Source organism: Somniosus microcephalus, chromosome 8 (assembly GCF_052327205.1).
Source record: "Somniosus microcephalus isolate GS21.2 chromosome 8, FLI_Smic_1.0, whole genome shotgun sequence".
Taxonomy (NCBI): Eukaryota; Metazoa; Chordata; class Chondrichthyes; order Squaliformes; family Somniosidae; genus Somniosus; species Somniosus microcephalus.
In genome coordinates, this window is record NC_140994.1 from 221,794,188 (window position 1) to 221,818,767 (window position 24,580).

The following is a 24,580-nucleotide window of genomic DNA, read 5'->3' on the forward strand; positions in this document are numbered from 1 at the left end:
AAGTGTGCCATGTTGTGAGTCTGCTGTAATGTTTGTGGAATGATGATAGCTGCAAAAGTGGTGTGAAGGATCCAATGTTGCACATGGTGAGTTTCAGAGCAAAGAAAATGTTGGTTACTGCATTTTTTAAACATTTACAGATTTCTTTAGTTTACAAGTTTTTAAATCATGTCCAGTACCACCTCATTGCGAGAACCTCTCTGAGTGACAGATCGCTTCAGTCACCTCACCTGCAGCTGCCATCTATTCCAGCATATGGAGGGAGTCATTGGAGAGCATGGGTGTAAGAGTTCACCTTTATGCAGTGATTGTCAGTGTTTTCAGCACCTCAATGCTGTCAAACACTGAGAAATCAACTGTCAAAATAAGATTGTGCATGGTCCCTTTAAGGAAACCGGCAGATGACGCTACATCAAATAACGTCATCAGATCTGCTTCCTGTTAATTGGCCAGCAAGCCCGCAGGGCAGGCTTAACAAGGTCAATCAAGGTAAAATCACGTCTGTGGAATGGAGGCAGCTGCGGGCGGGACTGGAAGCTCGAAACCATCTAACCCACACCCATCCCGACACCGCTGACAAAACTGCGGCCTCGGTTTCCTGTTAGTTAGCTAATCCTCTATCCATGTTAATATATTACCCCCAACCCCGTGAGCTCTTATCTTGTGCAGTAACTTTTTATGTGGCATCTTATCGAATGCCTTCTGGAAATCCAAATACACTACATCTACTGGTTCCCCTTTATCCACCCTGCTCGGTACATCCTCAAAGAATTTGTCCAACACTATTTCCCTTTCATACAATCAAGCAGAGTGAACATGATTTTATTATGATTTTCTAAATGTCCTGCTATTACTTCCTTAATAAGCATTTTCCCAATGACAGATCAAGAGGTTATCCCTCAAGGGGTAAAGCAAATAATTATTAGTCTGAATGTTGCAAATCTGCATTTTCTGTTAACATGTTATTTGCTTCGACGTGGTCCCTGGGCATGGTCGTCCATGACAATGTCACATGATTGGGAAGGAGTAAAGATTGGGCTGTTTCTGCTCCAAAGTAATATATTTTCTGAATTCCATTTTAAATTAAATTTTGTCTCAGAGTTCACTTTTTACTTTTGTTGCAAAGTTATGTATCTTTTTGAGGGGAAAACTATGATAATAAATTATTTTAGATAAGTACCTTCCTTGATGCAACAACTGATTATGTTTCAGAAAGTTTACCTTATAAGCTATAAAAGAATTAATGCTTGTGAATTAACAAATATCACAAATAGTGGAGTAGAAATTTGTGGCCGCCACAAAAGCTGCCAGTGCCATCTCAGCCGGGGGTTAATGGCCGCTGAAAATGGTGGCACTAGCAGGACTGAAAAATTGGCGCTGGGGACTAATTATCATTAGTTCAGGACTAAACACCTGGGGGTGTTTGCCCCAGTAGCAGGCCCCAATGTGGCATGCCCAAGCGATGTTGCTGCTTCAACAGCCTCTGAAAGCGAGGCTGTGATTTCACAAAGTATTGTGGGATCTTAAAAGGGCAATGCATTGTTGTTTTCCTAAAAGGGCAATGCCAACTGAAATGATAAAAATAAAAATGTGAAAATATGCAGTTTTTAAACCTTGCAACTCAACTGCATTCTGAAAAAAAATGAACATTAAAAAGAATCCCCAAATGGGAGTCTTCAGCTCTTAAAGCTGAATTCTCGTCTGCACCTAAAAAAAATGGGAAAAGTACTTCGGCACCAACACAAATGGCTCAGCAAGCCAATGAAGGGGCACCCAGGGTCTCGCACACAGCACTCTAGTTTGTGCAGGGGGTCAATACTGCAAGAGGGGCCCACAGGGGCCAGGAGGCCCTCCTGGCTCACCCTCGCCTCCGAGTCAGAAGGTTGTGGGTTCAAGTCCCACTCCAGAGACTTGAGCGCTATAGTCTAGGCTAACACTCCAGTGCAGTACTGAGGGAGTGCTGCACTGTTGGAGCTGCCATCTTTCAGATGAGATGTTAAACCGAGGCCCCATCTGCTCTCTCAGGTGGACGTAAAAGCTCCCATGGCACTATTTCGAAGAAGAGCAGGAGAGTTAACCCTGGTCAATATTTATCCCTCAATCAACATCACTAAAACAGATTATCTGGTTGTTATCATTAGCTGTTTGTGGGAGCTTGCTGTGCGCAAATTGGCTACTGTGTTTCCTACATTACAACAGTGACTACACTTCAAAAAGTATTTAATTGGCTGTAAAGTGCTTTGGGACATCCGGTGGTCATGAAAGGTGCTACATAAATACAAGTCTTTCTTTCTTTCTCCAGAAAGAACGATGTGGGACCACATCACCGAGGCCCTCACTGCCAGTAGTGTCGCCCCCCACCCCTTGGCTCTAGTCCCCAAAGAAGCTTCATGACCTCAAACCAGTGGTCAAGGTCAGTGAATACATCTTCAAAAGCCGTATCATACCAACTGTATCACTATCCTCACATACCTCTCAATGCATGACTCCCCCGCCCGCCGCCGCCCCCCCCCCCCCCCAATCACTCACCTATCAACAATCTGTACCAATCACAAGGCACACCTCCCATTCCTAGTTTCACCTCACGCCGTTGGAGGAAATGGTGCTGGCCATTCTTGGCAGGTGCATGGCTGAACCCATGGCCAGCAGTGGGGCTGAAAGGATACAAGATACTGGTATCCTCATACGTTATTCTCCTTCGGGCATGCATCTCTTACTTTCCCACCCTCCCCTCATCACAACTCCACCTTCCTCATTTCACACACCCAAGAAATGCAGCCTGCCCAGCCAGTGGTTGACCAAGAAGAGGGAGTGGAGATTGAAGAAGAAGAAAAAGAAAAGAAGCACCATCACTCGATTTGACACTCCCAGCCACCAGCTCCTCAAGGTCGACCAGCAAGGCCATTTACAATGTTCCCCACTGAAAGTCAGCAGCCTTCCACCAGCCATGCTGCAGCCACTGGGGTAGCGCTGCATGTCATCAGTAGGATAGGCAAAGGCACACACAAGACAGTCACTAAGGGAATGCATAAGGGTGACTAGTTGATTTCTTGATGTCATATTGGATGGATAGATGTATAAAGTTAGATTGGAAAGTCTGCTTTGTGGTGGCTTTTATTTCAGCATTGTGGCCAAAAGGAATCTGTGATGGTCAGTAACAGAGGGAAGGTAAGCTGTAGGACAAATGCTGAAAGGGGAATTGGGGTTGTGGTCACTGGTACCATAGGTGGACGATTCCATCCTGGATATCCCAGCCAGAAAGGGGCTGTTTGGGTTACATCCTTCTTCCTGCTTTCTCCTCTTCTGCTTCCTCCTCGTTCCTCTGCGAGTGAATTCTGTAAATCTGAAAGAAAAGCATAAATTGCTGGAAATACTCAGCAGGTCAGGCAGCATCTCGACCTGAGACATGAACGCTGTTTCTCTCTCCACGGATGTTGCCTGACCTGCTGAGTATTTCCAGCATTTTCTGTCTTCTCTGAGGCCCTCCTTTACAATCCGAAGCCTTGCAAGCATTCAGCAGCATTCCCTGCACACTTTAAAAAAAACTTTTAACATGTATTGCACCAAGCCATTATTTCAATAAAGTAAAAAAAAATCCAATCCAAAAGCTTAAATGCAAACTTACCTGAAAGACATGTGTGTCCCTTTAAGTAGTGCTGACAGCGTCTCTATCAGTCTGCTGATCACTGGGTTTTCAAGGCGAGCTTATGATCCAGCACTGAACTCAGCGCTAAAGTCGAAGTTTGCTGAGGTGACGTTAAAACAACGTTGCATGCTGACTGACAACATGTCCAGGGCCGATAGCAGCCATACGGTCCTCACTAAAATGCAGCCGCCGAGACCTACGCCAGAGAAGGGCGCTAGAGTGGCGGCCGCCATTTTTAGACCGGATTGTGGCAAAAACTTGTGGCGGTAAGTGGGCCAATTTCTAGGCCTATATGTTTTTCATTCCACAGTGCCCAGCTTTGTAATTCTACTCATCAACATAAAAATGTTTTGTTTTCAAAGCTTTTTAAAATAGAAATAGACCAAGGTTTTTTGGGGTGTAAATTTCAGATGGAAAAACTCCAGGGCCACCAGTGAGTCAACATACTGCACTTTCTCTACTGTGGGCAGGGTTTAAATCCAACTTGTCCTCATGGTCTGAATCTCTTATTTGTCAGAGTTCCATGTGAAATGAATTAGAGCAGTGTCACCCAATTGCTAGTGGCCAAGATTCACAATACAAAACTACTTACAATGTGGCACTAAATTGACAGTGTTACTGAGAATGACCAAAACTATCAATGGTTTGAGAAATTGAATTGTCACAGTAGTGCTGTGAGGGGAAATCTTGAGTTAAGGCACATTAGTGCTGAGTAAAAAGAGTTCAAAGCTGACACTGAAGCTTGATTTTAACTCCCGGGAAAACTTACGACAAAGTGAGCAGAAGCAAGGACATGCCACTTGCTGCTTCCTGGCCAAGACAGCCGGGAAGCAGCTGCCTGGCCATTAAAATAGGGTGATTGGGCAGATGCATGGCAGATGCAGTATAATGTGGATAAATGCGAGGTTATCCACTTTGGTGGCAAAAACAGGAAGGCAGATTATTATCTGAACGGCAATAGATTGGGAGAAGGGGAAGTGCAACGAGACCTGGGTGTCCTTGTGCACCAGTCGCTGAAGGTAAGCATGCAGGTGCAGCAGGCGGTTAAGAAGGCAAATGGTTTGTTGGCCTTCATAGCGAGAGGATTCGAGTACAGGAGCAAGGATGTCTTGTTGCAGTTGTACAGGACATTGGTGAGACCACACCTTGAGTATTGTGTGCAGTTTTGGTCGCCTTATCTGAGGAAGGATGTTCTTGCTATGGAGAGGGTGCAGTGAAGATTCACCAGACTGATACCTGGGATGGCAGGAACGACGTATGAGGAGAGATTGGGTCGATTGGGCTAATATTCACTGGAGTTCAGAAGAATGAGAGGGGATCTCATTGAAATTTATAAAATTCTAACCGGACTAGACAGACTAGATACAGGAAGGCTGTTCCTGATGGCGAGGGAGTCCAGAACCAGGGGTCACAGTCTAAGGATAAGGGGTAAGCCATTTAGGACTGAGATGAGGAGTAATTTCTTCGCCCAGAGAGTGGTGAACCTATGGAATTCTCTACCACAGAAGGCAGTGGAGGCCAATTCATTAAATATATTCAAGAAGGAGTTAGATATATTTCTTGAAGCTAAAGGGATCAAGGGATATGAGGAGAAAGCAGGGACAGGGTACTGAATTTGGATGATCAGCCATGATCTCATTAAATGGCAGAGCAGGCTCGAGGGGCCGAATGGCCTACTCCTGCTCCTATCTTCTATGTTTCTATGTGGCGGGAAGGCGCTGTTAGGGATCCGGGGAACAGACCCCGACACAAAGTAAGTGTTCCGGGAGGGGAATCCCAGGCAAGGGGGACCAGGCAGAAGAGGCCCAAGATTTTATGGTGGGGTCCAGAGTAGCACTGCTCCTCCTGGGCTAAAAGGAAACTGAGGGGGAGAAATTCAGTATCGCCCCGTTTGGGGTGCTAACTTTTGAAATCTGGGAAACTTAGCCCCAGGTGCTAATGATTCCCAGCTTTTTCAAAATTCGGTGTTTACGCTCCAGGAAGGAAGTGGAGCGCTAAATCAAGCACTCCACTTCCTTCCTGGAGCGCTAAAAGATGCAGGCGAGGCGGTAGTGGTGCAGCACTGCACAATGTCCCATGCAGCACTGCCGTGATCCAAGGCTCCTTCCCTCCCATCACTGCAGGCTTTGCATTGGGACCAGTTAGCTGGTCCCCGACGGCAGCCACGATCCGGCCCGATCAGCCCCATGCACTCCAGCAGACAGGCTGATTGATTGCGGCCCAGGAGCAATCGAAAAAAATCACTTGAAACGTTGTTAAAAGTTTTCTCCTACCCGCGCCAACACCCCCTTTTATTTGCACCTCCGAAGCTCCCGCCCTTCCAACAACGCCTCCTGCAGCTGTCGGCATTGTCTCCCGGCGATGCTGCAGGGAGCGGAACCGAAGTTTGGATCTGCGGTGCTGTGCACGGCAATGACGTCACGATCTCCAGGCGCAGGAGATCATCGCACAAAGTGTTACTGCCGTGGCAAACCTCTCGACCAAGTTAGCGGGAGCCGTTCATCTCGCCCAGTTGGTAAGTCGTTAGCGTCCCATTATTACCCCCCCCCCCCCCCCCCCCCCGGAGGCGATAACGGAAGGTGCTAATCAACTGAATTTCTCCACCTGAATTTTTTTTTAAAAAGCTTAACTTGCTGGGCCTCTTCTGGCGCTGGCTGCTCTTTGTGGCAGGTTTTGCGTGGCAGGCTTCCCTGCATAGGCCTCAGGTTAAAATAGCAGATTGGGTCCTGATGAAGTCATTGGAGCCCAATCTGCATATTTGAAGTGAACCCCATCAGCTGGGGGTGAGTGTCTTGCCACCTGCAATTTAAGAATGCAGTCCACAGATCAGGCAGGACAGGAGTGGGTATCTTAAAATCAACCCCTGAATGTAAAGAATTGAAAGAAAATGTTCCATTCCTCAGTGCTGACATGCCATATTCTATGATTACTCCTAAAAATTCCAGCTAATTTGCATTAATAATATTGCTAACTTGTAGAAGCAATAAAGAGTATGCTTTGGTGATGCTTAAACCTAAGAATTCCACACTATATTCAGTGAAGAATTAGCATAGTATGAAATTTGGTGCAGAACCTGCTTTCACCAGGTTTTCACCCCTTCCTTGACTCAACAACAACAACTTGTATTTATATAGCACCTTTTAACGTAGTAAAACGTCCCAAGGCACTTCACAGGAGCATTATCAAACAAAATTTGAAACCAAGCCACAAAAGGAGATATTAGGACAAATGACCAAAAGCTTGGTCAAAGAGGTAGGCTTTAAGGACCAACTTATTGGAGGAGAGGGGTAGAGAGATTTAGGGAGTGATTTCCAGAACTTGGGGCCTAGGCAGCTGAAGGCATGGCTAGAAATGGTGGAGCGATTAAGATTAGGCATGTGCGAGAGGCTAGAATTAGAAGAGCACAGAGATCTTGGAGGGTTGTAGGGCTGAAGGAGGTTAGAGGTAGGGAGAGGCGAGGCCATGGAGTGATTTAAAAACAAAGATTATAATTTTAAAACTGAGATGTTGCTAGACTGGGAGCCAACGTAGGTCAGCAAGAACAGAGGTGATGGGTGAATGGGAATTGGTGCGAGTTGGGATACAGCTCAATCGGAAATTATTTTTTCAACAACCTTTCAGCAAAATCATCAACAGGAAGATTTTCACATCCAAGCTGGCTGTTGCTGCTCCCCAATCATAGAATGTACTACAGTATATATTATTCCCATCAAAGTGAGACATTATGCAAAATTTTGGTTGTTTGAGAACAAAATAGTGTCACTAATTTATGTATCAAGGCTGTAGTATCCTTTCATGTTGGTGTTCAACCAATTTAATAACCATCAAACACAATGTCCAATTTCATACTCACAACAGAACAGAAAATTTGCAGGGCTATGGAGAAAGAGCAGGGGTGTGGGGCTAATTGGATAGCTCTTTCAAAGAGCCAGCACTGGCACGATGGGCTGAATGACCTCCTTATGTGCAGTATCATTTTATGATTTTATGAAAATATAATTTTTTAAAAAGCCACTGCAAATTTTATACCTTCCCTGGTTCTGTCAATTTTTTTAAACTATGAGCACCCTTGGGGAATGGATTGAATTTATGGGTAACAAGCTAATTATCTTAGATTTTTTCAAGTCCTTAAGATGAGTACTTCTCATTATTGTAACATGGCTGTCCACTTTATAGATATGTGTTCAAGGCGTTGAAGTGTAGATTAATCTCTGGGGAAGGGTAGGCATTAGAGGCACACAACAGATGAAAATCTCAACTCTGAATTGGCTATTAGTACATCGTGTTTTCAAATCTAAACCAGCAGTCTCAGATTCTCTGGACTGTGTTTCATCCAGTCAATTCCCTGAAGGATACCTTTTAAAACAATACCTGTTCACTACTGTGTTCATCTTTTACTGGATGTTTTTTTCATTGTTAATCTATTCCGTACTAAAGACTAGGAAACTGCAGGCGAAGTCAGAGTTCCATGTACCACTTCAGACCCTTAGGATATGTCTGTAATTTTAATGACTCTTGCAACTGCTCAGTTTCAGAAAACAAATTCAATCATGTGGTTGATCTACAGCTCCTGGTCCTCCGGGGCTTACAAAAATAATTCAACACTTAGCTTTAGTGGGCCTCTTCAGTTTCATCACCCATGGAACTGGGTTCAACCTAAAATGGCAATCGGGGTGCTATTTATATCATAGGACCATAATTTCCATATTAAAAGGGGCCTATCATCTGAAACAATTGGGTGCTTTGGAAACCCGGCGGTAGCCCCTTCCAAACTGGAGCCGGCTGCATTGCCGGTGTTTACGCCAGGGGATGACAGTCAAAATTGACCCCTATATGACTGTGTACTTCACCAGTTTAGACTCTAACTGCTGCTGAACATATGTTCAACCTTCAATATATACTGACAGATGCATTCTAGTCCCTAAGGTCAAAGAATGTGTGTCTCCAATATATTTTCTAAAGTTGCCATCAGGAAGAATACCCAAACGATAGAAAAACAGCTGTTATTTCATCACTTGCTAGAGCTGCAGTGATTGCTTATGCTTTTGGAAAGGGAGGAATTTCACTTCATATTCCACTATTTTCTTCACGCAAGCTCTCCTACTCAGCCAACAGGGAGAAAAGCTCAGCCCATATATATATCAATGGACATGATGAATAATGCTCCTTGGTTCACTTACCCAATAATATGGTTGAGTGGTCCAGAAAAAAACTCTACTCCAAATCTCAGATTTCCCCAACACTCTACTGGGATTAGTGTTCAAACTGATGTTCCAATCTTCTAATGCTACAACTCACTAAGCTACTTGAAGCACTGTTTTAAGGGCGGTTTGGGCCCGAGATGCATAACTACATTGCAGTGGGATTCACTAAACTAATAACTCAGCCATAAAAACAGAAAATGCTGGAAATACTCAGCAGGTCAGGCAGCATCTGTGGAGAGAGAAACAGAGTTCACGTTTCAGGTCGATGACCCTTCGTCAGAACTGGCCAGTTCTGACGAAGGATCATCGACCTGAAACGTTAACTCTGTTTCTCTCTCCACAGATGCTGCCTGACCTGCTGAGTATTTCCAGCATTTTCTGTTTTTATTTCAGATTTCCAGCATTCGCAGTATTTTGCTTTTGTAATGGCTCATAAATTCCGTTCCCTACGGATGTTTACGCGCTGTGTACTCACCCGTAGGGCCAACGGAAGTGCCAGTTTTATGCATGTAGTGCGCATGCGCTGGAAACTGGAATTCCGTTCTTCAAAGAAAGGACTTCACAGGTCAAACACCTGCACCGGACAGGCAGGGCGTACGGCTGGAACTTCCATTTTTTTCATACTATGCTGCAGTCCAGGTAAGTCGAAAGCTGCTGCGCCTAGAAAAGCAGGCTTTTACCAGGCTAACAGTTGAAGTAAAAAAAAAAAAATGTTCCCACTGATTTATCATTTTATAATACTTTAAAGAAAGGTAAGTTTATTTTTAGCCCTGTTAAAAACGTTAATTTTTTTTTTAATTTAAATTTTTGTTTAAAATAGTTAATTTATGTAATTTATAGTCATTTTAAAAATTTGATTTTTTAAAAATTTATTTGAAGTTTTACTTATGTTTTGGGGCTGATCTCTATTCATAGATTTGACAGGTCTTCCTGTCAAATCTATGAATGGAGATTCTCTGCTCTGATTGGCTCCCCATGGCCCACGTGATCCCAGGGAGGCTGCGAACTACCTGCGCCCCTGGGATACGCGTGCCCTGCACACCGGCAGTTTGAAGAGGCACAGCAACGGAATTCTGCACCTCCTGGGAGCCCTCCGGTCCAGGTGGAGATTTTTCAAAATCGCAGCCCTCTGCCTGCAGGAGGGCTGCGAACAGGATTTCTGGGCCAATAACTCAGCCAGTCTGAATGAAAATAAAATTACAGTACAATGAAATTTATTGATGAGTTTTATAAACAGAACACAATGCTTAATCCAGAGACTGAGAAATATTTTTGAGCACATTTAAGCAACGTTCTTCCTTCAGGCAATTTAAAGTGAACAGAAAATGTTGAATTAAACTTTTCAAAGTTACTTTTGTCATATACCATACTGAAGGATCTTAAAGTGCGCCTGTTGTATTTCTTTCCCAATCCACAACTCATTTCTTGGTATTGTGAAAATATTACCAATTGTCTAAAATTATGAAATATTAAAAAGCTTGTACTGTGATGATATACAATATTAGGCTTATATTCAATTGATTATTCTCACTATTATTTTTGAACTATCCATACAATATTCCCATCATATGCATAATTAAAAATAATAGGTAGAAGAGGGAAAATCTGTCATTAAAATTAGCACATTTTTACAAGACATAATGCTAAGGCCACTTAGGTCATTTACTGCAAAAGGAATCAGTCTAAAAAATTTAGTCACTTTTGTCATATTCACTATGCAGCTCTAGCTGGTTAGTGAACAGGTGAATGGATTTCTACAGACACCACAGTTTCTTAGACAAATGCTTTGTGCTGGGCAGTGTGCGACATTTCACGTTGAACTCTATTATCCTGCTGTGTTCTCAGTTGTTGACGATAGTTTCGTTTTCTTTATGGAAAAGTAAACAATAAATTCCCAGCAGTGATGTGCAATTATGTTTACCACACAAAGCACTGCTTGTGTATTTGCACTGCTTTGACCTGCTGTCAGCAAGATGCTACTCATTGTTTGAAGCACTGCATTTTACAGTTTGTTTTGATTTCTGGTCTATTTTGAGCAGTATTTCAGCAATGTTAAGAAGGCTAGGGATGATTCATGTAGTTTTTTAATATGTGTTTGTATCTTGGAGAAGCTGTTCACCTAATGAAGTTATAGTCCTCATAATTTAGGAATTCATAATTCAAAAGTGGGAATGCCAGCATTGACCATTGTGACATTAAAAAATATATTCAGCTTCTATTGGTTCTGTCCTGAAAATACTTAGACATAGACCTAAATGGTGTCACAAAATCTCAAAAATTAAGGTAACATAAAAGACAAAATACACAGAAATAATCTGAATTAAGGAAGTAAAAATAAAAGTTATCTTAAAAATTTTATGGGGGAGATTTTGAGGACTCCTGCGGAGCGGAAATGGGAAGGTAGCGCCTTGAAAATCCCAGGGAAGAATTTATCGCCCCGTTCCCGCCTACATTGTGGCCATCGCCATTTTTTCGGTTTCCTCAGAGTAGGCAGCCTGGGCAGCTGCCTGGAGCAAACACATCATAATTTAAGTATTTAAATAGGAGTTCTATGATGTCAATAGGACCCCGATGCTGTTTTAGATGGAGCCTGCACCGTGCACACTCCGCGCAGTATCAGCTGATGTCCAGCTGAGAAAGAGCTCATAGGTAAGTACTTATTTATTTTTGTGGGGCCAGACAGCGCAGGAGTCACACTGGGTCCCTTCCCACCCGATTCAGATTTGAATTCGGAGGCCGGCAGGAGCACCCAATATTGCTGTGCTGCAAAGCCGTCGGGCTGCTTCAGTCCACTTGTTTTCCGCCTGAAGTCTGCCGGTCCTGTGTTAATGAGCCGAGCCTTCAAATGCACCGGACCTACTCTCTGCACTATTCAATGATTGGCTACCTGAAACCACACAGAAGATATCTATCGCAATATTCCATCCAGAAAAGCTTTAGCATCTTTATTATATCCCTGCTCAAACATGGTAACACATTTTTACTTATATAATTTACCTGACAGCTAAAAACCAGTTACCCTAGTGCAAATGCATTGCAAGTATGGCACTACTTTGTAGTGAGAAATAGCAAAGGACAGAAAACACTGGTGGGAGTAGTTTATAGGCACCCTAACAGTAGTTACAGTGTTGGACAGAGTATAAATCAGCAAAGTAGAGGCGCATGCAACAAGGGTAATGCAATAATCGTGAGGGACTTTAATCTTCATATAGACTGGGCAAACCAAATTGAGAAAGGTAGGGCTGGATTTTACGAACCTCGGCGGGTCCATGGTGGGTGATGTCGGTGGCAGGTCCCAACCCCGCTGCTGGCTCCACCCCAGCCTCGGAAATGAATTTCCCGTGATTGGGCTTGTTAAGCCCGCCCAGCGCGTTTACCGGCTAATTAGAGGAAGCGGGTTTGGTGACATCATTTCATGATGTGCCATCAGCCGGTTTCCTTAAAGGGACCATGGCCAACTTTCTTTTGACATTTGTGCTGTCAGTGTTCTACGGCATTGAGGTACTGCAAACACTGACGAGCACTGCACAGAGGTGCAGGGCTGCACCCAGGCTCTCCCATGACTCCCTCTATATGCTTATGGAGGGAGTCACAGCACACAGGGAGGTCCTCTTCCCTGCCCATGGGCAGAAGAGACCTACCCAGGAGATCAACACACCCTGGTTGCACATTGCAGAGGAGGGCACAAGCAGGGATGTGGTCAGGAGGACCTGGGTGCAGTGCCGCAAACGTTTCAATGATCTCAGTAGATCACGAAACGTTAGTACAAAGCGACACTCAACCTCATCCTGCTGTGCCTTTCATCACATTCCCATCACTTTGCCTTCCCTACCCTACTCCTACACATCCTTACTCACACCAACTTACATTGCCCCTCCACCCATCCCTCTCTATCTATATTATCACATCCGCATCGCACTAGCCACCCCTCACACTCACCCTCATCCTCGTGCAATCACAGAATCACAGAAACCCCACAGTGCAGATAGAGGCCATTTCGGCCCATCGAGCCTGCACCGACACATATCCCACCCGATCCCCGTAACCCCTACACATATCCCACCCTATCCCTGTAACCCCACGTATTTAATCCCCCTAACACTAAGGGTCAATTTATCATAGCCAATCAACCTAACTCGCACATCTTTGGACCATAATCATACCAACTAACAACTAATTAAGAAAGTTGTGGGTTCAAATGCCACTCCAGGGACTTGAGCACATAAAGCTAGGCTGACACTCCAGTACAGTGCTGAGGGAGTGCTGTACTGTTGGAGGTGCCGACTTTCGGATGAGATATTAAACCGAGGCCCCGTTTGCTCTCTCAGGTGGATATACAAGATCCCATGGCACTATTTCGAAGAAGAGCAGGGGAGTTATCCCCAGTGTCCTGGCCAATATTTATCCCTCAACCAACATAAATGAAAGTCTTTCTTTTTTTTAACAACACACAAGGGTAGGCACTTGAGTATTTTATGCAATATTCATGTAAAGTTTCAGTTAATGTGGTGTCAAATATTGAAACCTTTATTTTCAAGACTTTGCATTGTTGGACAGATTTGTGTGCACCTTTGGAAATGGCTTAGTGAGTTGCAGTGAATGGTGAGACATAACGGTAACCCCTGCAATGGTGATGAGTGTGAAAGAAATGGCTTGGGCATTGTAGGGATGCTTTATGATGCTGGTGTGGGGTGGTGCCAACCTGTTGCATCATCTGGCAGCCAGGGTGCACAACATCAAGTGAAGTAAATCTGGCCATGGTGAGGCCATCCCAGGCCTCCCAGGCAGCAATGTGGTTGGGTGCTGATGCCCTGTGTCCTGTGCAGCATCAGTTGATTGCAGAGAAGGTTGGTGTTGTTGTTGGTGCTGCTGGTGTGCCTGGTGATACTGGTGTTGGGACTGATCATGGTGGGATTCTGAGGACAAGGTGTGAGAGTTTCAAGGACACCCATGCTGATGGAATAGATGGCAGGTGAAGTAGAGATGACAGAAGCGATCTGTCAATGGTGGGAGAGGTAATGAGGTCAGACTGGATGGAGACTTGTGTAAAGACTTGCAGTATCCTGAATCTGTTGTGGAAATGCAGTTTAGAGAAGCTAGTGGTCAAGGGAACATTTCTCAATCAGCTGGGAGCTTTGACTTGACATTTGAAGATGTTAACTCATCAGCTGATTCAATGGCCACTGACCTCATGTCTCAGCTTCAGAGATGAGATCCAGGCACAGCGGGAAACTGGTGGGCAACCTGTCAAATCCAAAAAGCTGGGAAAAAAACATTGATAAGTGGCTGTAAACAAGCCACTAATGATTTTAATTGTCTCCCTCGCCACTGTGTGTCGGGTCTGCTCAGCGCTGACAGACCTGGCATTTGATAAAGGTGCATGGTGGTGGGTTCACTGTGGGGTCCCGACCCGCTGAGGAAAATAAACACTTTCCCACCCGACACGCCACCGATCGCGCCCACTGACTCCCCACAAAATCCAACCCATTGTGTGGAGGACTAATTCATGAAATACATTCGACATAGTTTTCTAGAACAATATGTCGAGGAACTAACTAGGGAATAGGCTATTTTAGATGTAGTATTGTGTAATGAAACAGGGTTAATTAGTATTATTATAGTAAAGGATCCTCTGGGAAAAGTGATCATAATATGATAGAATTTCATATTGAGCTTGAGAATAATGTGGTTAAGCCCAAAACTAGGGTCTTAAATTTAAACAAAGCCAATTATGTAGGTATGAGGGGTGAGTTAGCTAAGGTAGATTGGGAAATTAGATTAAAAGGTTTGATGGTAGATAAGCAATGGCAAATATTTAAAGAAATAATTCATAATTCTCAACCAACATACATTCCCTTGAGGAATAAAAACCCCATGGGAAAAGTGGTTCAACGGTGGCTAACAAGAGAAGTTAAAGATAGTATTAGATTAAAGAAAGAGGCTTACAATGTTGCCAAAAAGAGTAGTAAGCCTGAGGATTGGGAGGGTTTTACAAATCAGCAAAGGGTGACCAAGAAATAGATCAAGAGGGAGAAAATAGAATGAGAGTACTCTAGCAAGAAAAAACAAACAGATTGTAAGAGCTTCTACAAGTATGGAAAAAGGAAAAGATTAGCAAATGTAAATGCGGTTCCCTTAGAGGCAGAGACAGAAATTATAATGGGGAATAAGGAAATGGCAGAGACATTAAACAAATATTTTGTATCTGTCTTCACAGTAGAAGACACAAAAAACATACCGGAAATAGTGGGGAGCCAAGGGTCTTCCAGAATTCCCTAGATTCTAGAACAGTCCCTGTGGATTGGATGGTAGAAAATGTAACCCTGCTATTCAAGAAATGAGGGAGAGAATAAAACAGGGAACTATAGGCCAGTTAGCCCAACATCAGTAGTAGAGAAAATGCTAGAATCTATTATTAGGTGCGTGATAACAGGGCACTTAGAAAATCATATAATTAGTCAGAGTCAACACGGTTTTATGAAAGGGAAATGCTGTTTGACAAATCTGTTTTTTGAGGGTGCAACTAGCAGGTGAGATAAGGGGGAACCAGTGGATGTCGTACATTTGGATTTTCAAAAGACATTTGATAAGGTGCCACACAAGAGGTTGTTACACATGATTAGGGCTCATGGGATTGGGGGTAATAGATTAGCTTGGATTGAGGATTGGTTAACAGACAGAAACAGAAAGTAGGAATAAACGGGTCATTTTCGGGTTGGCAGGCTGTAACTAGTCGGGTGCTGCAAGGATCAGTGCTTGGGCCTCAGCTATTTACAATCTATATCAATGACTTACATGAGGGTACCAAGTGTACTGTATCTAAGTTTGCTGATGATACAAAGCTAGGTGGGAAACTAAGTTGAGAAGGACGCAAACAGACTGCAAAGGAATATAGACAGGTTAAGTGAGTGGGCAAGAAGGTGGCAGATGGAGTGTAATGTGGTGAAATTATCCACTTTGGTAGGAAGACTGAAAAAGCAGAATATTTTTGAAAAGGTGAGAAACTAGATAATGTTGGTACGCAGAGGGATTTGGGTGTCCTTGTACACGAATCACAGAAAGTTAACATGCAGGTACAGCAAGCAATTAGGAAGGCAGATGGTATGTTAGCCTTTATTGCAAGCGGGTTGGAGTATAAGAGTAAGGAAGTCTTGCTGCAAATATATAGGGCTCTGATGAGGCCACATCTGGAGTACTGTGTAGAGTTTAGGGAGGAAAAATTTGGTTGCTTTGCGCCTCCCATTAGGGCGCTAACAGGGCGCGAAACAACTAGCGCCCGGGCACGGCGATGCTAACGCCAACGCCTCCCGCGAAATTCAGCGGGAGGTTAGCGGCGGCGGTAACTGGTAGCGCCCCGCAGCGCTTCGCTGCCTGTGATGATGCCATCGCGTGCGCAGCGCCCCACCCTCGATCTTCGGGAGCGCCCCCTAATTTAACGCCGGATGCTATATCCGACTGGGTCGGGGGGGCCTATCTGCGGCCGGGGAGGCGCTATTTAAAGGCGAGGTGCTGGGCGGCCATTTTTGTTGCTGGCCACCTGCCAGCACCTGCCTCCGCTCCAGTCCCCGGCTTCCTTACCCGCACCCCTGCGGAGTGCCGGTTGCGCTCCATGAGCCCGGCACTTCTCTTGAGTGCCGGCTATTTTGCCGGCACTCCCGATCCCCGGGGGCCCACTGCGCAAGGCCCCTCCCCTTTTTAAGAAAGGGAGGAAGGCCTGTGCTGCGATATTCCCTTGCAGCGCCCCAAGAGGGAGGCGGGGCGCTTCCAGTAGCGCCCCGCTTCTTCTTGGGGCGCTACCACTCAATTTCCATCACGGGGTGCTAATTTTTCCAGGGCAGCGAAGTTATCACCCCAAAGGGGGCGCTACTCAATTTTTAGCCCTAGGTCTCCTTACCTAAGGAAGCATATACTTGACTTAGAAGGGGTGCAACAAAGGTTCACTAGTTTGAAGCCTGGGTTGAGAGGGTTGTCTGATGAGGAGAGATTGAGTACAATGGGCCTATATTTTCTGGAGTTTAGAAGAATCAGAGGTGATCTCATTGAAACGTAAAATTCTTAGAGGGCTTGACAGCCTAGATGCTGAGAGGCTGTTTCTCCTGGCTGGAGAGTCAAGAACTAGGGGTCATAGTCTCAGGATAAGGGGTCGGCCATTTAGGACTGAGATGAGGAGAAATTTCCTCACTGAGAGGGTTGTGAATCTTTGGAATTCTCTACCCCAAAAGGCTGCGAATGCTTAGTCATTGAGCATATTCAAGACTGAGATTGATAGATTTTTGGACGCTAAGGGAATCAAGGGATGTGGGGATAGGGTGGGAAAGTGGAGTTGAGGTAGAAGATCAGCCATGATCTCATTGAATGGTGGAGCAGGCTCAAGGGACCGTATGACCTACTCCTGCTCCTGTTTCTTATATTTTATGTTCTCATTTGTCAGTCTCACAGGGCTACAGTCAAAACATCATTAATGATATACTTTCTTGAGTTCTTAACAAAAATGTTATATGCATTAACATTTATAATACATTCTAAATTTTGAATTTATATATTCAATTTCAGTCACTTATTAACAACAGCTGTGGCTGATTTTCTTGTTGCGTGTATATTGGGTCGACAGCAGGCAGGGCTGATATATGCCTGCCGGATGATGTCGGCAGACAGCCTAAACCATTTTTATGGTCAGACATCACGTTAATAATCATGAAGAGCTGTCAGTGCTACTCGCTTAAATGTAACCACACGCGCTGTCAATAAAGTGATTTCTGGCAAGATTCAATTGCTTTGTTGTGTATTTAGTTTGCATGAGCTATTTTGCCACAAAAAGTCAGAAGGCATTGCATCACCATTGTTGCACCAAAAAAAATTAACATTTCTGCTCTTGATGTCAGTCTACACCCTTCCCTTCCTCTCCCCGCAAGGTATCCTGCCTTCATAATCATGTATCCTGGGATACTTTGGCTCAGGCAATGTTATACGATGAACTAGATTCCTTAACATCCACTCTGAATGTGATCTTAAATAGTAGAACCACTGAAACTTAAAAAGTTAAAATAATTCAATGCAAGGCAAAGCCCTTTTGCAAACTTTCAGTGGCATGAGCCAAACTGAATTATTCACTGACTGATGTGACATGACAATTGCATCCTTCAGTATTCCTCAGATTCAAGATGTCATGCTTCGGTTTCCCTATTGATGAAAGAAACCACTTCAACTAGCTCTGAGCTTTCACCATTGTATTTAATCTTCATATGATTTCCATTCTGTCCATTATTCTACACAAAAAGATACAAGTAAATTAGCCCATGGGAACAAGAACAAATTTGGATCTGAATGAGTTTTTTTTGCTTTGGTTGGTCTATTGCTTAGATCTGTTGGTTTAACAAACAGTAACTGAGTTGCTAAATTTTACTTTTAAAACAAACATAAATTAATACGTCATGCTCAAAATGGTTTGCTAATAAATTTGGGTCGTCAGGTTGAGGCTCAGAGGAATGATGTAAATGAGTAAAATACTTACAGCTCTCTATTTCAAGTGTACAGTTCTGCTCGTCAAGTGGATATCTTCGTAGGTCCATCATGCAAGCAGCTGTTGTGGTAATTCTGCAAAGGAAATGATTATGATTCAATAGGCAGTAGTGGCATAATATTTAATTGGAAATTCTTAAAAATTGTGAAATATTTCAAGACTTTGGGTGTGCTACAAATAAAGATATCTCAGCTTTCAGAACGTAAGCTTTTATGTCTGGTAACATGACATCAGTAAAAAAATTGTGTGAAATTTGCTCCTCAAAACAGTGGTGGGAGGCAGGGGGGGGCATCATCAATATTGGGAATATAACACATTTGCAGTTTTGGTATCCACTGGCAAAGCACTAGAAAGTAAATTTTATTGATCCTGCACTCTGCACGAGGTGTCAGCCTTTGCTCAGTGGTACATAGGAACATAAGAAATAAGAGCAGGAATAGACCACTTGGGCCCTCGAGCCTGCTTCGCCATTCAATAAGATCGTGGCTGATCTTGGGCTCAAAGCCACTTCCCTGCCCGCTCCCCATAACCCTTCACTCCCTTATCTTGTAAAAATCTGTCTATCTCCACCTTAAATCTATTTAATGACCCAGCCTCCACGGCTCTCTGGGGCAGAGAATTCCACAGATTTACGACCCTTTGAGAGAAGAAATTCCTCCTCATCTCAGTTCTAAAAGGGCGACCCTTTATTCTGAAACTATGCCCCCGAGTTCTAGATTTGCTCACGAGGGGAAACATCCTCTCTGCATCTACCTGGTTGAGCCCCCTCGGTATCTTATAGGATTCAATAAGATCACCTCTCATTCTTCTAAATTCCAATGAGTATAGGCTCAACCTTTCTTCATAAGTCAACTCCCTCATCTCAGGAATCAACCGAATGAATCGTCTCTGAACTGCCTCCAATGCAAGTATATCCTTCCTTAAATAAGGAGACCAAAACTGTATGCAGTACTCAAGGTGTGGTCTCATCAATACCCTGTACAGTTGTAGAAGGACTTCCCTGCTTTTATACTCTAACCCCCTTGCAATAAAGGCCAACATTCCATTTGCCTTTTTGATTACTTGCTGCACCTGCATGTTAACTTTTTGTGTTTCATGCACAAGGATCCACAGGTCCCTCTGAACTGTAGCATTTTGCAATCTCTCTCCATTTAAATAATAATTTGCTTTTTTATTTTTCCTGCCAAAGTGGATAACCTCGCACTTTCCCACATTATACTCCATCTGCCAAATGTTTGCCCACTCACTTAGCCTGTCTATATCCCTTTGCAGATTCTTTGAGTCCTCTGCACAACTTTCTTTCCCACCCATTGTTGTATCATCCGCAAACTTGGCTACATTACACTCGGTCCCTTCATCCAAGTCATTAATGCAGACTGTAAATAGTTGAGGCCCCAGCATCGATCCCTGTGGCACCCCACTAGTTACCGTTTGCCAACCGGAAAATGACCCATTTATCCCGACTGTGCTTTCTGTTAGTTAGTCAATTCTCTATCCATGCTAATATATTACCCCCAATTCCGTGAGCTCTTATCTTATGCGTATTTTGTTAAACATGATTTCCCTTTCATAAAACCATACTGACTCTGCTTGACTGCAGTATGATTTTCCAAATGCCCTGCTGCTTCCTTAATATGAAGGACTCCAGCATTTTCCCAACGACAGATGTTAGGCTAACAGGTCTATAGTTTTCTGCTTTCTGTCTCCCTCCTTTCTTAATAGGGGTGTTACATTTGCGGTTTTCCAATCCGCTGGGACCTCTCCAGAGTCCAGGGAATTTTGGTATATTGCAACCAATGCATCCACTATCTCTGCAGCCACTTCTTTTAAGACCCTGGGATGCAAGCCATCTGGTCCAGGCTACTTGTCGTCTTTTAGTCCCATTATTTTACATAGAAACATAGAAGATAGGAGCAGGAGTAGGCCATTCGGCCCTTTGAGCCTGCTCCGCCATTCAATGAGATCATGGCTGATCATCCAAATTCAGTACCCTGTCCCTGCCTTCTCCCCATATCCCTTGATCCCTTTATTTTTTCCTTAGTGATTGTCTTTAGTTCCCCCCCCCCCCCTCCCTGTGGCCCCCTGATAGTCCATTATTGGGAGGTTGTTAGTGTCTTCTACTGTGAAGACAGATACAAAATATTTGTTCAGAGTCTCTGCCATTTCCCCATTTCCCATTATTAATTCCCCATTCTCATCCTCTAAGGGACCAACGTTTACTTTAGCTACTCTCTTCCTTTTTATATACCTGTAGAAGATCTTTCTGTTTTAATATTTTTTGCCTTTACTCTCATAATTAATCTTCTCTCCCTTTATTTTTTTTTAGTCATCCTTTGCTGGTTTTTAAAAATTTCCCAATCCTCTGGCCTCCCACCAATCTTGGCAACATTGTATGCCTTCATTTTCAATTTGATACCATCCTTTATTTCCTTAGTTAGCCACAGATAGTGCTCCGTTCTCTTAAAATCTTTCTTTCTCACTGGAATATATTTTTGTTGAGAGTTATAAAATATCTCCTTAAATGTCCGCCACTGCATTTCAACTGTCTTTTATCTTTTAATTTATTTTTCCAGTCTACTTTAGCCAGTTCTGCCGTCATGCCATTGTAATTGCCTTTGTTTAAGATCAGGACACTGGTTTGAGATACAACTTTCTCACCCTCCAACTGAATTTGAAATTCATCCATGTTATGATCACTCTTTCCTGGAGGATCCTTTACTATGAGATTATTTATTAATTCTGTCTCATTGCACAGTACCAGAACTAAGATAGCCTGCTCCCTGGTTGGTTCCATTACATACTGTTCTAGGAAATCATCCCGGATACACTCTATGAACTCCTCCCCAAGGCTACCATGGATAATTTGATTTGTCCAATCAATATGGAGATTAAAATCACCCATGATTATTACCGTACCTTTTTTACAGACCTCCATTATTTGTTGATTTATACTCTGTCCAACAGTATTGTTAATGTTTGGGGGCCTGTAGACTACGCCCACCAGAGACTTTTTCCTCTTATTTTTTATCTCCACCCAAACCGATTCTACATCTTGATCTTCTGAGCCAATATCACTTCTCACCACTGCACTGATCCCATCCTTTACCAACAAAGCCACTCCACCTCCCTTTCCTTTCTGTCTATCCTTCTGAATTGTCAAATACCCTAACCTCTGAGTCAGAAGGTCATGGGTTCAAGTCCCACTCCAGAGACCTAAGCACATAATCTAGGCTGGCACTTCAGTGGAAGGTGCTTTCTTTCAAGGCCCTGGTGAATGTAAAAGATCCCATGGCAATATTTGAAGGAGGGTTCTCCTGATGTCCCAGGCAACATTTGTCCTTCAACCAACATATAAAACAGATGATCTGTTCCTATATTTCATTGCTGTTTGTAGGGCCTTGCTGTGCTCAAAAGGATGCCATGTTTCCTACATTACAACAATGACTACATTTCAAAAGTACTTCATTGGTTGTAAAGCGCTTTGGAAGGTTCTGACATCATGAAAGTTGCTATATAAATGCAAGTCTTTCTTCTTTTACATTTGGCACAAAGGAAGACAGTAGGGGTTGTTGGACGCCAATCATAACGGCCCTTTCTTTGCACGGGTCAGAGATGAGACTACAACACCGTAATGTTGATTCTCCGATCCATGCTTCCTTCATGCAGTTCCCTGCGGGAAACTTGGTAACAAAAGTTCACCCGATATTAAAATATTGAAATTTTCCATTTTCCAGACATTTTTGTGACTTCTCTCATTGAAATTGCCATGCTGTGCCAAATGTGGACCTGTGCCAAATAGAAACAGAACTGGTTCTGCCCAAACTCATTTCACTGGAACTCTTATCGCTAAAAGGAAACTTTTACTGCATTAGTCAGGGATTAACTCAAACCCAAGTCCTATAGGTGAAAAGATAATGGAGGTAAAATATAACTTCAGCAGGGGTGTATAAAGGGCTGATCCACTACTGCCCGTTTTATGCCCCCGGTGAAGCTGATTTTTACCATCAATGTTCTGGCTCTAGTAATAATTTTGTTCACCAATGTACTTGACTACCGCTTAGCATTTCCTCTTCTGTAGTTGCAAGCAATAATAGTTATGCAGTATTTTTATAACCACATAACAAGCTTTCACCATTTCCTATTTGGTTCATTTGCATACTGTATGAAGCACAAATCAATTTCTTAAAACTATTAACTATTGCTTTTCTCAACACAGTTTACTACTCTTGCTTTTTTATTTGCTTGTTATTTACATTTTAAAAATTCTGCACAACTGCCATTTATTTAGTGTTCCCCATGTGCAGAAGATGTCTTGAATGTTTTACGGTAAGAAAGAAAAGGATATGATAGACACCAAGTATGGTAAAAGTGGTGAGAAGTGGAAAGGCTTAGATCGGAAATGTATGTTCACAAAGAAGGATTTCAAAAAGGTTTCCGAAAGCAGAGAGGTGGCAAGGTAGGGGGAACTGAGTAGAGAATACTAGAGGTTAAGAGTGTCATGGCTGAACAAGCAGCTGTCAAAGTAGAAGAGAGAGATTGAGAGAAAAATCGAGGTAGAGGGCAAAAGGAGATTAATATGGTAAGGTAGGGCGAGACCATAGAGTAATTTTTTTTCATTCATGGGATGTGGGTGTCTCTGGCAAGGCCAGCATTTATTGCCCATCCCTAATTGCCCTTGAGAAGGTGGTGGTGAGCCACCTTCTTGAACCGTTGCAGTACATGTGGTGCAGATACTCCCACAGTGCTGTTAGGGAGGGAGTTCCAGGATTTTGACCCAGCAACGATGAAATAATACCGATATACTTCCAAGTCGGGATGATGTGTGACTTGGAGGGGAACTTGAAGGTGGTGGTGTTCCCATGTACCTGCTGCCCTTGTCCTTCTAGGTGGTAGAAGTCACAGGTTTAGGAGGTGCTGCCAAAGAAGCCTTGGTGAGTTGCTGCAGAGCATCTCATAGATTGGACACACTGCAGCTACGGTACACCGGTGGTGGAGGGAGTGAATGTTTAAGGTGGTCGATGGGGTGCCAATCAAGTAGGCTGCGTTGTCCTGGATGGTGTCGAGCTTCTTGAGTGTTGTTGGAGCTGCACTCATCCAGGCAAGTGGAGAGTATTCCATCACACTCCTTACTTGTGCCTTGTAGATGGTGGAAAGGCTTTGGGGAGTCAGGAGGTGAGACACCGCAGAATACCTAGCCTCTTCACCTGCTCTTGTTGCCACAGTATTTATGTGGCTGGTCCAGTTAAGTTTCTGGTCAATGGTGACCCCCCGGATGTTGATTGTGGGGGGATTCTGCAATGGTAATGCCGTTGAATTGTGTGGTGGTTAGTCTCTTGCTTGTTGGAGATAGTCATTGCCTGGCGTGAATGTTACCTGCCACTTATCAGCCCAAGCTTGAATGTCGTCCAGGTATGTTGCATGCGGGCATAGACTGCTTCATTATCTGAGGAGTTGTAAATGGCATTGAACACTGTGCAGACATCAGCGAATATCACAATTAGGTGGGTGGTGGGGGGGGGGCAGTTATGTCTGAACATTCACTGGAACTCACCTAGACACTTCTAAAGGTGAGCACAGATCTGTCCAATAAAGTAAAGTGTTGAAAATATAGATTTCAATGTTTGACAAGACATTAACAGAAATTTCACATGAACATTGGTGAAACCACCCAAGTGCCTACTCTTGTGTGTTGTTAGTTGGTATGCTTGCAGTAGGATGAGGGTGAGTGTGAGGGGTGGCTAGTGAGATGGGGAAGTGATAAGGTAGATAGAGCGGGATGGGTGGAGGTGCAAGGTATGTTGGTGTGAGTAAGGATGTTCAGGAGTAGGGTAGGGAAGACAGAGTGATGTGGATGTGATGAGTGGCACAGCAGGATGAGGTTGAGTGTGGCTTGGCAGTAACAGTTTGTGATCTGCTCAGATCATTGAAAGGCTTGTGCCACTGCAGCCTGGTCCTCCTAATGACATCCCTGCTTTTGCCCTCCTGTGCCATGTGCAACCAGGCTGCGTTGGTGTCCTGGGGAGGTTTCGTCCGCCCATGGGAAGGGAAGAGGACCTCCCTGCGTGATGTGACTCCCTCCATAAGCATATGGAGGGAGTCATGCGAGAGCCTCGGTGCAGCTGTCCACCTTTGTGCAGTGCTTGTCAGTGTGTGCAGCACCGCAATGCTGCAGAACACTGACAGCACAATTGTCAAAATGAATGTGGGCAT

The 24,580-nt window shown here is 43.8% G+C and overlaps 1 protein-coding gene across 1 annotated transcript in view; it reads right to left on the bottom strand.

The window, feature by feature from the left end:
* LOC147114117 (gamma-aminobutyric acid receptor subunit beta-2) overlaps positions 1-24,580 on the bottom strand; it is a 437,828-nt gene that overhangs the window by 48,725 nt on the left and 364,523 nt on the right. Inside the window, exon 5 of the mRNA XM_085995734.1 lies at positions 18,362-18,444. Within this exon, the coding sequence (XP_085851860.1) occupies positions 18,362-18,444 (83 nt within the window). The remainder of the gene's footprint in view (positions 1-18,361; positions 18,445-24,580) is intronic.